This window comes from Macaca nemestrina, chromosome 5, assembly GCF_043159975.1.
Source record: "Macaca nemestrina isolate mMacNem1 chromosome 5, mMacNem.hap1, whole genome shotgun sequence".
Classification (NCBI taxonomy): Eukaryota; Metazoa; Chordata; class Mammalia; order Primates; family Cercopithecidae; genus Macaca; species Macaca nemestrina.
In genome coordinates this window covers 99,054,138-99,067,349 of record NC_092129.1, presented here as the reverse complement: position 1 = coordinate 99,067,349, position 13,212 = coordinate 99,054,138, and the positions used below count along the sequence as shown (strand labels likewise).

The 13,212-nt window shown below is 35.5% G+C and overlaps 1 protein-coding gene across 3 annotated transcripts in view; it reads left to right on the top strand.

Annotated features, from left to right (window-relative positions):
- LOC105496185 (zinc finger protein 292) overlaps window positions 1-13,212 on the top strand; it is a 104,898-nt gene that overhangs the window by 74,474 nt on the left and 17,212 nt on the right. For all 3 annotated transcript variants that reach the window (XM_011766347.3, XM_071096758.1, XM_071096759.1), the window contains 3 exons: window positions 1,885-2,087; window positions 10,306-10,442; window positions 12,305-12,446. In XM_011766347.3, coding sequence (XP_011764649.2) covers window positions 1,885-2,087; window positions 10,306-10,442; window positions 12,305-12,446 — 482 coding nt within the window. The remainder of the gene's footprint in view (window positions 1-1,884; window positions 2,088-10,305; window positions 10,443-12,304; window positions 12,447-13,212) is intronic.

Sequence of the window (13,212 nt, the reverse complement as noted above, 5' to 3'; positions counted from 1 at the left end):
TCATCTGCCAAATGATGGAGCAGACAAAATGATCTGTAAATTTCCTTCTACTCAAATATTCTGTGTATTTTTGAAATCCATTTTGCCCTAAGTGTGGCAGTGGTTTCCCATCATTAAGAGACAAACAAAAGCCTATGGTTTTGAAATTTGCAATATTAATATTTTTCTACATTGATTTAATGCAGAAATTACACAATTTGTCATTCTAACTTAAATGCTGCTATTTGAGAATGTAGGGCCTATTTGAGATTGGGACCATCAGTTTTGTTAAATACTTCCCACCTTTAAGTTATTTATTCACCATGATCTTTTAGAGTCTGTTGATTATGACTTTTTTGTGGAAATATTTGCAGTAATTCCCATTGCAGTAATTCCCAGACTTTATATCTCTAGAGTTTCCTTTGGAGAAGATTGTTGAATTAGGAAACTAAAGGTGTTTATAGCCAGAATAACTTTATTATAACTTTGTTTTTTTAAATCTTATATTTAGCATCTTTTGATTTGTCAGTGAACTAAACTGTAACTGCAATATAATTGTCCTAATAGGATAATGCAACTTTAAAAAAGAAAAGTAATGCCCTTTATCTCATAAAGACATAATAGTCAGAGGCACCAGAAACATATGCTTTATTTATCTGTGCTTATGCTTTATGCCTTTTGATTTAGTGTAATGTAAAGAATAGAGGGTAGCTGGTAAAAAGGTGTAGACTTCAAGAAAAGGATTAGATTTGAGATCTTGTATTATATTGCTTATATGTTTATGGTTTTAATACTGAGGAGCCATGATCATAGCATTTTATAGAAGAATCTTTTCATAGTAGAGTGGAGTACAGTTAGATCTAAAAATAAAGTACTAGAGGGAAACAAAGGATATTACAAGAAGGAAAGAACATCTTTTCTCATTTTCTATCCTCTAACCTGCAAATTACTTACCAGACGTATCTTTCAGTATGTTAACAAGCAGAGAAGATAGTGTGTTTTATTCATAGGGCATTTTAAATTTTATTACTAAAAGCCTTCCCAAGGTTTCAGGCTAGCCATTGCCAAATAAATTTTTAAACATGATTTCTATTCTGGTAAAGAACACTTAGGGAAAAATTTAAACTTGCACTTGTTAAAACTTAAATTCTCCTTCATAAGTACGAAAAATAAAAATATTAATTCTTATTTGTAGATGACCAAACTAGCACTAGGGGATAGTCAGAGGTTTGAACAAAGTAGAATTGTTTTATAAATAAGTGACTGTTTTGAGTTTGTTCATTGACGTTTTAAAAATAACGACATAAAACCCACAGAAGTTTTATCCTTTGGCAAACTTTTCTCCCATCTTATTTATTTTTCTATAGATATTTTGGTTCATTCTAAAACATCTATTTTTAAAAGTTAGATTTCAGCTTTGTAAAATGGAAAATATACCATCAATATTGAACAAAATATTAGTTGAATCTCTTCTTCTGTAATGTTCCAATAGCTTTTTGTGGTTACTCATCATGTAAGGTTGTAATGCCCTAGTATTACAGATTTTAGGGATGCTAGCTGCTGGTGTTGAAGAATAACTGCTGTAGGAAAAAAATTGAGTGTAATTTTAATAACATTGACTATTAGAATTTAACACAGAATTATTTTCATCATCAAGTTTATTCAGCTCATTCTAAATGATCCCTTATGTAAGGGACCAAAAGTATTTAACTTTTCAAAGTTAGCAGTATAATCTCTTCTTGCTTATAAGGTCAAGTCTTTTGTGATAGCCTTACTAGCAATAATAGAAAATTGAAAAAAAGAAGCATTTTAGTTCCTATGTTTAAAAATATTTCTTATAAGTGTTTGTATTGCAAACGAGTTATTACCAAATGTTAATAATCTATTATGTCTTGTTTTTTAAAGTGAATGAATTTTTAGCTTTTGAGGGTCCCATCTTGTTGGATATGAGAATTAAACACCTAATCAAAATACATCAGTTAAGTCAAGCAACTGCTCTAGCAAAGCTGTGTTCTGACCATCCAGAGATTGGTACAAAAGGTAGTTTTAAGCAAACTTACCTTGTCTGTCTTTGTACATCATCACCAAATGAAAAGTTAATTGAAGAGGTGAGTATGTTTTCTTTCATTAGTAATTATTTTTTAAGTTGAGAAATTAATTTTTAATTAGAATGTCTTTGATTTCCTTTTCTCTTAGATAGTGAAGAGATCATTGTCAATCTTACATTTTTGGTATGTTCCTGAGTGGTGGCAACATGATTCTAAGCAACTTTTAGAATTATATGTAAACTGATTGCACCTAGTTTCTGTTTTAAATAATATACATCTGTTAAATGCTTTGGCTAAATTGTTGGGAAGATAGTGGTGGCTTAACAGTTTAGTAGAATATCTAGATTTGTCAGCTTTGGGCCTTAACTTCAATCTTGTCTGACTTCAAGATACTTGAAGATCTTTTAAACTGGCTAATTTAAGTAACTTTGTAGAAATTTTATGACTTATCTCTGGGAATACTTGGAGATAAGTCATATAAATTTTATATTGTATATGCACATCTATGCTATATATAATTTTGAGTACATATTTATTTGCATATTTAATGTAAAACCTTATTTTCTCTTAGACATTGTGTTCTCGCTTCTAGTTTGGTATAAAGCATAGTATTCACATATTTGTATAGTTTATGACTACAAAATTCTGAGAGTGGAATCATGATCCAAATGGGAATTTTGCATTTTGGGGGACTCACAATTTCAAAAGGAAGTTGGAGACAGGGTAGGAGAATTAAAAGTTGTTGATCAAGAAACAGGGTGTGTATATTTTAAAAATTTAGATAACACTATAGTAGATCGGCCGGGTGTTGTGGCATGCCTGTAATCCCAGCACTTTGGGAGGCCGAGGCAGGCGGATCACGAGGTCAGGAGTTTGAGACCAGCCTAGCCAACATAGTGAAACTCCATCTCTACTAAAAATACAAAAAATTATCTGGGCATGGTGGTGGGCACCTGTAATCCCAGCTATTTGGTAAGCTGAGGCAGGAAAATTGCTTGAACCTGGGAGGCGGAGGTTGCAGTGAGCCAAGATCACGCCACTGCACTGCAGCCTGGGCAACAATGTGAGACTCTGTCTGAAAAAAACAAAAACAAAAAACAAAAACACCTATAGTAGGTTGATCAGTGTTCAGTGGGCACTGATTGTGTACAAGTGTCTTATATCTCTAATATACATACCCTTTGACTCCAGAGCAATAGAGAGGAAAACAAAGCGATTATAGGCAAAACATAAGGATATGTTAAGGGAAAAGTTGAGATATAAGACAGAGGAGTAAACTAATAGAGCTTGCATGATCCTCTTAGACCGAGAGGTATTGTCATCAGTCTCAAAGCAGAATAGCTCATACAGAAAGCTCAGTGCCACATGAGGTTTGTAATGACGATTGTGTAATATTTTTTTCCTTGAGAATAGACAAGTAGGAAGGCAAGTGGTAGGCTTGGACCAAGATTAGAAATAAACCTGTTGGGTTTCTTATGTGAGGATATTGAGGGTACTGGGAAGAGTAATGTCAGACAGTTTGTAGGCTAGATGGAGTAGAATCATGGTCTGTAGCATAGGATATTATATCATTATTAGTTTGGACTTCGACTAGTCTATATATGTTTTTCTTTATTATTTATTTTATTACAGGTAATTGACCTTTTAATTGATATTATATACGAGAGCAAAATAGAAGACTGACATTTTCTTATTAGTTCAAAATAACTAGATAAGTTAATTTGCAGATGTATAAAATTTATTGAAATCACCTTTGACATGTGTGTAACTTTTTTTAAAAAAATCATTAGTTATTGTGCTGCTACATCTCATATTTTTCAATGCCATGAAAGCTTTTATTATGAGTTCAGTCCCTGCCCTTAAAGTCTATCTGTCCTCCCTTCCACTTCCACAGATTTGTATTAAGTGAATGATTTTTTCTGTATAAGCATTGGTGGGAAGTTGACGGGAGGTGGGATTTAAAGGTGAATAAGGCATAGGCCCTTCACTAAAGAAGCATATCTCCTATTAGGAAACTGACTGTGTAAACATAGAGTGGTTGGGTTAGCTTTGAAGTTGAAGACTATGAATTTGTGTCTCAAGTAAAAATCCAGTAAAAAAAAAAGAAAATCTGTATTTCCAGCTCTCTGAATAATCCAGTCTTGCAATACTGAGCCTAAGTTCCTTCTTGGTTTAATTATCCAGAGTTGAGTAACAACAGTCCTGTTGTTTCCTGATGTGATCAGGAAAATTCTCTGTGAAGACCCTGGGTACCTCTAATGTCATGTGTAACTATTTCCCTCCCCCCACTTCTCATGTTAAGCAGGTAGAATTAAGACTTTTCATGTTCATAAGCAGGGTTCACTAAGGCCTGTATACTCCATCCCAGGAAAAAACTAGATCATATACTGCAGAACAGGACAGATAGGTGTAAGTCTACACATATATAGTAACATTACTTTGTTTAAAGTCCCTTGTTACAAAGTAACAACATTACTTTGTTAAAAATCCTTTTTTGCTAGAGATTGCTTGCTCTTTTATGTTTCTGTTATAAACACATTAGAAACTTGTTCATTGTTCCATATGAGGTGAGTGAATTAAGATTTATTGATTTATTGTCCCCAACCCAGAGACATTGCCCCCTTTAGAAGAGGTATGCACTGTGTCCTGTCTCACTTGCCCAACCTACTCTTTGTCCACTTCATTAATGTACGTTACTTGCCTTACAAGTATTTGAGGTTTGGTTTTGTTTACGTGTTCCTTAAAGGATAGTGGGAATAGACTGTTAGAAGGAGTCAGCAATGGCCTGGATTGGTAGTGATCTTTCTGAGATCTTTGTCCAAGTGAGGCAAGGGATTGACTGTTCCCCAGGACCCTTTCAGTGTGATAGAAATAGCAGCTAGTTGATACCCCATAGGTTGTTTTAAAAAAAGAAAAGAAATAGCAGCCTAGCCTTGGTAGATGGCAGAGGAATGGGGCTGGGAGAGATGAGTGTTTATCTGGCCTTTCTGGAAGGAATGAACTGGATTCTTGGTATAGTAGTAAAAAATAAAGTTAGCAGTGTCTAGTTGAGATCCAATATTTCTATTCATTTTATCATTAAAATAAATATAGAAGTTTAAAAACTAAAACTTTCTATCTTGTATCTCTGTAGCTGTCTCATTTCCCCATTTAACACTCCACTAGGTAATTATTATTAAGATTAAAATTTGATATATAATCTTTCTGACATTTTTCTATGCAGATACATGCATTTTTAATACTTAAAATCACATACACACTCCCTGGTTGTTGGCCACTTTTCCCGCTATTATTGTGGACATGTTTCCATATCATTCCATATAGATCAACCTTATTTCTCATGGCTACATAATTCCATAGAATGGATTTGTAATATCTTTAACCAGATTGGTGGACACTTACTTATATTGTTGCTTTTTGCATACATCTGTGTATCCTTGTGGGGAGTGTACTGGTAGGGTAAATTTCTGGAAGTGAAATTGCTGGATCAAAGAATCAGCACATTTTAAATTGATAGGTTTAAACTATCCTCCAGAAACGATTATGGCAATTTATGTTTCCAAAAACAATATGTGAAATATCTTCTTAGAGATTATTAGTCTTAAATATTTGTTAGCCCAAAAGTTAATTTTGATTAACTCTTGATTTTATATTTTCTTAGTTATGACAGGTTTAACATTTATTTTCTATATGGAAAGCAATATTATTTTGATAAGCAAATCAGTTATTTTTTAAACCTTTTGTTTGTTTGTTTGTTTGTTTGGGGGGACAGAGTCTTGCTCTGTTGCCCAGGCTGGAGTGCAGTGGTGTGATCTCAGCTCATGGCATCCTCTGCCTCCTGGGTTCAATTAATTTTGCCTCAGCCTCCCAAGTAGCTGGGACTACAGGCACACGCTGCCATGCCTGGCTAATTTTTTGTATTTTAGTAGAGACAGGGTTTCACTGTGTTTCCCAGGCTGGTCTCAAACTCCTGGGTTCAGGCAATCCTCCCGCCTTGGCCTACCAAAGTTGCTAGGATTATACACATGAGCCACCACACCCAACTGAAACTGTTTTGAAATGTGATTACAGCCAATACTTTTTAAAAGCATGCTTTGTAAATTCATATAAAATGTTGATAGTGTTCTATGTTTTTTGAATGTTTGGCATAAAGAGCCATGTTAAAACATACAAATTATTATTTACATCTTTGAAATAATTGTTATGCTTTATAAAGGGACTTTATTCAGCATAATGTGTCTTTAGCAAACAGATCATCCTAATTGGTTTTAAGTATTTTATTAAGAGTTCTAAATTTTCTGGTATTTAAATTTTTGCTCATTTGTCAAAGCAATAGAGAATAGTCCCTCTATAGGTAATATACTGATAATCTCTGAACTTTGCTTCTTTGGATTTTTAAATAATTCTTGTTCATTGGTGGCTATGCTTCACTTTTCATAATTTTAATTCAGTCATTTACTACTTTATATATGACTTCCTTATTCCTACATTCTACTTAATGTCATATTTTTTCAAGACAGCCATCTAGTGGCAAATCAGAGAAATGAAGGATCCCAAGTACACCATAAAAATTGTTTCATTAGTATGCCTATGAAAAATGAAGTTTGCTGTGTTAGTAAATATAGCAAATGTTTCCATTGGTACGTTGCATGTATATGAAAAAATACACACAGGCAATCACACATTTATATTTTTAAATATTAAGAGTAAGCCGGGCGGGTGCAGTGGCTCACACCTGTAATCCCAGCACTTTGGGAGGCCGAAGCAGGTGTATCACCTGAGGTCAGGAGTTTGAGACCAGCCTGGGCAACATGGTGAAACCCCGTCTCTACCAAAATACAAAAATTAGCCAGGCGTGGTGGCACTTGCCTGTAATCCCAGCTACTCGGAAGGCTGAGGCATGAAAATCGCTTCAACCTGGGAGGCAGAGGTTGCAGTGAACCGAGATCACACCATTGCCCTCCAGCCTGGGTGATTGAGTGAGTCTCCGTCTCAAAAAAAAAAAAAGAGTAAGCTAATGATAGTAATAACATTGGGGAAGTAAATTTCTTTCCTTATACATAATAGATAAATTTGGTACCATATGAGCACTCAGCAAGAGTGGCTTAGGTTTTATTTTTTATTTGATTTGATTTGTTATTTTTTACTTTTCTTGAGACAGAGTTTTGCTCTTACTGCCCAGCCTGGAATGCAGTGGCACCATCTCAGCTCACTGCAACCTCCACCTCCCGGGTTCAGGCAATTCTCCTGCCTCAGCCTCCCAAGTAGCTGAGATTACAGGCACCTGCTACCACGCCTGGCTAATTTTACATTTTTAGTAGAGACAGGGTTTCACTATGTTGGTTAGGCTGGTCTCGAACTCCTGACCTCAGGTGATCCACACCCCTTGACCTCCCAAAGAGCTGGGATTTCAGGTGTGAGCCACCGGGCCCAGCCTAAGGGTGGCTTAGGTTTTAGAAGAACAACAAAAATGATAAGATTAAAAATAAATCAGACTTTCAAGAAATAAGGATTTTTATTAAACCTGAACAAGTGAAAATCCATATTTAGCAGCATACGAATATATGGCCTTAGTATGCCTGTGCCCGTGGAATTCTGGAAAGAGCACAGACTCTGAAGCTAAACTTAGGTTGACATCTTGACTTTGCCACTAAGTGCGTAACTTTGAGCAAGCAACTTAATGTCTTAGGCCTTCTTTCTTTAAAAGAAGTATTAGCATTGGCTGAGCATGGTGGCTCATGCCTGTAATCCCAGCACATTGGGAGGCTGAGGCAGGTGGATCAAGATCAGGAGATCGGGAGATCGAGACCATCCTGGCTAACACGGTGAAACCCCATCTCTACTAAAAATACAAAACGTTAGCTGGGCGTGGTGGCACGCACCTGTAGTCCCAGCTACTTGAGAGGCCGAGGCAGGAGAGTCGCTTGAACCTGGGAGGCAGAGGTTGCAGTGAGCCGAGATCACACCACTGCACCCCAGTCTGGACAACAGAGTAAGACTCCGTCTCACAAATAAATAAATAAATAATAAAGTAGTAGGTAGCATCTACCAGGCAAGCTGTTTGTCTAGAGGCAATGCAGTTTGTCTGCATGAGTGTGACAGGGTAATTGTTTAAAACTAACATAATTTTGAATAAAATATATTGTGATGAAGTGGAAAGAACTTTTTTTTTTTTTGGTTTTTTGGGGGTTTTTTTGTTGTTGTTTTTCTTGAGACCAAGTCTTGCTCTGTCACCCAGGCTGGAGTGCAGTGGTGCAATTTCAGCTTACTGCTGCCACCTCCGCCTCCCAGATTTAAGCGATTCTCCCACCTCAGCCTCTTGAGTAGCTGGGACTGCAGACATGCATCACCATGTCCAGGTAGTTTTGGTATGTTTTAGTAGAGATGGGATTTCACCATGTTGGCCAGGCTGGTCTCGTACTCCTGACCTCAGGTGATCCACCCACCTTGGCCTTCCAAAGTGCTTGGATTACAGGGGTGAGCCATCGTGTCTGGCCAGAGCTTGGATCTTTGATGTCAGCCAGACATGATTTGATTTGTGGCTCAACCACTCAACTAGCACATTCATCATACAGATAGTCCCCCAGTTTATGATGGTTCAACTTAGTATTTTTCAGCTCTACAATGGTGTGAAAGTGATACACATTCAGTAAGTTTCTGGACATATGATGGGGTTACATCTAGTTAAACTTACTCTGAATTGAAAATATCTTAAGTCAAAAATGCACTTTCAACTTAGGATAGGTGTATTGGGATGTAGCCCCATCGTAAGTCACAGAGCATCTGTATATAGAATGTTAGTGATAATACCTACCTAGTGGGAAAGTTATGGTTAATAATATACATAAAATGTCTGACCGTGTGTTTAACATATTGTAGATATTTTTAAATCTTTACTTTATAAATATATATCCTTCAGTCTTTTTTTAATTTGCTTAAATCAAGCTGCTTATAAAGATTTGTTGAAAAAGAGTCAGACAGAGGAGTAGTGGAAAGAGCACTGTACCGGGTAGTACAAGACTAGATTTCAGTCTTAACTCTTCCACTAACTTCATAATTGCTTTAGGTAGTCATTTATGTTTGAACACACGATTTTTTTTGTTTGTTTGTTTCTCCCTTAGTGTTTTCTAAAAAGGCCTGATTTAATGTGTAAAATAGAACCTGTGAATCTACTGCCCCACAGCGTTTATCCTCATTATCAAAGATTGACCTCAGGATTACCCCCATTCTCCATTTACATAATTATTGACTCCTAAACACATTACATTTTACACATATGCACATTTTTGCTTACTCAATATTATATGAAAGAGAGAAAATCAACTAGGAGAGGCATAGTCTCCTCTGTGGTACGTGAGTGCTAATGGTCTGTTTTGTCTTCAGTTCTTGTTGCCATCTGTCAGTTGTACCATGTTGGAATTAATCTTTCTATTCTTTGGAACACTGGTAATTTGTGATTGTATGCTGTTTGTCACATCCCTTGTCTTATAGCAGATGCTTGTAGCAATCACAGGTAAAGTCTCTTCGTTTTATATAGTACATCATTGTGATGAAGTAATAAATTTTAATTTTTAAAAAAAGAATCATAGGTGTAAGTGCATCATTAAATGAAGCAAGTTGCCTTCATCTAGGTTATATGTACACATGCATGACTTTTGGCAAGCTTTGAGATGGAGTATATTTATATGAAAAGAAAAATAGTGGAGATTTATAGAAAGTTGAGGTGAGCTAATTTTAAAAGTCGTAGTTACATAAAATGCTTAACACTATATTTTTCCCTCATGAATAGATACATATTTTATCAGTCTATACGCAGTGTACCTCTCTGTGTCTCTCTGTTGATTCTAATGCTTGTTTAAATCAGTGGATAAAAGGGGAAAAAATAAAAGTACTGTAGTTTTTTTTCATGATCAGATCTGATTGAATGGGTAGAGAGTGCTTATAGTTATCATCAGTTAGTTACATATAAATGCTTGTAAATTCTTAAATAGTGTTTCTTAATATTCCTAATATTTCTCAGGTGTTTCTTAATATTCTCAGAATTACTATGTAAATTTCTACTGGCTATAAAGAAAGGTGTTTTGTTTTGTTTTTTTTTAACTGCAGCCAGTCTTTGTCCCATAATGACAAATTATGACTGACTTGATAGTGTATGAAGTAATGGTATTTTATTCATGAAAACGATCTGTAAATATCTAATGAAAAAACCAAAGGTATATTGCTCTGTATCCTAATATAAAACCGTTTCGTGGAATATTTCTGTTGGCTTTTTCTTTAGATTTCAGAAGTTGATTGCAAAGATGCACTGGAAATGATCTGTAACTTAGAATCTGAGGGTGATGAAAAAAGCGCTCTTGTCTTATGTACTGCATTTTTGTCACGTCAGCTCCAACAAGGAGATATGTACTGCGCTTGGTGAGTTGATTTTATTTTTTAAGAAATCTTTGTTAAATAAGAATACAAAATAGGCTGTGAGAATTCATATGACTTAGGAACATAATTTAAAATCTTTTTAAGACAAAAGGCTTATATTTAGATATTACATGCTGGACAAACTTATTATCAAGTAGTTGTTACAACTCTAAAAACTTTGTGTATTAAAGGCCACACAATTCCTTAGCATGCATACCAGTAATTATCTTTGGTCAGGAAAATTTTAAGTGTTAGAAAGCGAAAGAAAGACTTGTTTTGTCCAATGCCACCATAACATTTTTTAGATATGTAAGCAGTACATTTCTTCTTATGGTACATTTTCAGCTGGGCATAGCTTGTTATATGTAATCCTTTGGAAGGCTACAAGAAACAGAGATGTTGGTTTCAGTTAATGAAAAAACTGAAGATCATCTGCCTTAAATTAGCTTTCGCTAACACTGACAATTTATCTGGTCAGTCAACAGCACTATAATTCTTCAGTGTTGTGTTCATATTATGGGAACACATAAGAAAACTTGGTTTATAAAATTCCAACATTTAAGAATATTTACCAAATGACAGCATACAAATGAATAATAGAACAGCAAGGTAAATCAATGATTGTGTAATCAATAAAGATTGAAGCTTATAAAAGATTTCTAAGCATTGAGCCTTGTTATGAAGGCAAAGTAGTATATGCAATACAGAGGATTGGTATGAAAGGCAGAAAGATTCTGAAGGGAGAATAAGATATATTTATCCAGGACAAGTGTAATAGGTTTTCTAGTTATACTACCAGAAAATCAGTGATGACTAAAAAATTAGTATGTTATGTTGGTTTTTACAAAGGCATCAAAAGCTAAGTTTCATATGCTAAGCAAAAGCAGTCCATTATAAGCTCTTGAAGGGCAACATAGAAGTTTATGTTCAAGAAACACTGTTTAAGATAAGCAGTTGTGAGTTGATTGACGACTCAATAGTGAGGGCAGAGTTGGACAAGGAAGTAGCAGTACAGAATTCAGACAGAAAATCAACTGGAAAGCCAGTAAATCAACTGGGAAATTACTGTGACATAGATTAGTGTCTTCTGGGTTTTTTGTCAGCATTGGTTTTTATATTCATCTAATAATAATAACCTTATTATCAATTTTAAATTTGTTAGGAGATAAAAGAGAAATGCTGTTTGAAAATCATGTCATTGATATGTTTTATATATATACACACACACGTACATACACACACGTATCTTGAGCTTTCTTATTACATAAAGTTCACACGTCGCTCAAAGTTATCATCTGTATAACTCGTTTAAATGTTAAATGCTGGCTGGGCACGGTGGCTCATGCCTGTAATCCCAGTACTTTGGAAGGCTGAGGTGGGCGGATCACCTGAGGTCAGGAGTTTGAGACCAGCCTGGCCAACATGGTGAAACCCCATCTCTACTAAAAATAAAAAATTGGCCAGGCATGGTGGTGCGCACCTGTAATCCCAGCTACTCAGGAGCCTGAGGCACAAGAATCGCTTGAACCTGGGAGGCAGAGGTTGCAGTGAGTGGAGATTGCGCCACTGCACTCCAGCCTGGGTGACAGTGAGACTGCCTCCAAAAAAAAAATGTTAGATGCTTTCCTAGTAAAAGGTAATGCTTCTCTGGGACTGAAAAATATTAATAAAATGATTAATCATATCCTGATTTTATTTGGTGTTTAGATAGTTGGGATCTATTTTCTTGCATTTAAACTTAAGCATGCATATAGGATTGGAATATAAAACCAGTTTTAATTTCAAATGTAATGACTGGACTAATGTGGTCCATGATTATTACATTACTGCTCCAACTTTTCTTACTGTAACTTTTTTTTTTTAAGGGAACTTACTCTCTTTTGGAGTAAATTACAACAAAGAGTAGAACCATCTATACAAGTGTACCTTGAGAGGTGTCGTCAACTTTCTTTGTTAACGAAAACAGTATATCACATTTTCTTCCTGATTAAAGTTATTAATTCAGAGGTAAGAATAATCAGAATATTTTTACGGTTAAAATGTATACATTATCATTAATAAAAGACTATAACTTTTATGATTTTGGCACCCTTTTCAGTGATTTTTAAAATGTTTCATTTAATCCTTTGAACATTTTCTTGTTAGTCCTTTAAGATACTTGATACAGAAAGACTTAAAAATGCAGTTGAGATCCAGGGGCTTGTTCTTACTTACCCAAAAGAAAAGTAATATATGTAATACTTAAATTATATCATTCTTTGTTTTGGTTCTAGGTGTTACACTACTTTAATAATTTGACTATAGAAATTTAAAAAGTAGGCTGGGCACAGTGGCTCACACCTGTAATCCCAACACTTTGGGAGGCCGAGGTGGGCAGATCACAAGGTCAGGAGTTCGAGACTAATCTGACCAATATGGTGAAACCCTGTCTCTACTAAAAATACAAAAATTAGCCAGGTGTGGTGGCGTGCACCTGTAATCCCAGCTACTCAGGAGGCTGAGGCAGTAGAATTGCTTGAACCCAGGAGGCGGAGGTTGCAGTGAGCCGAGATCACGCCACTGCACTCCAGCCTGGGCAACAGAGCGAGACTCCATCTCAAACAAACTAACAAAAAGAAACTTAAAAAGTATAAAGAAGAATATATAGTGCTAGGTTCCTTTGCTAGCAGAAGGGAAGATTACATTATCTAAAATTCTACAAACAGCCACAAATACGTGATAAAATAAAACAAACATCTCTTTTATTGTGTAGCAGCTGAGATTGCAGGAATAT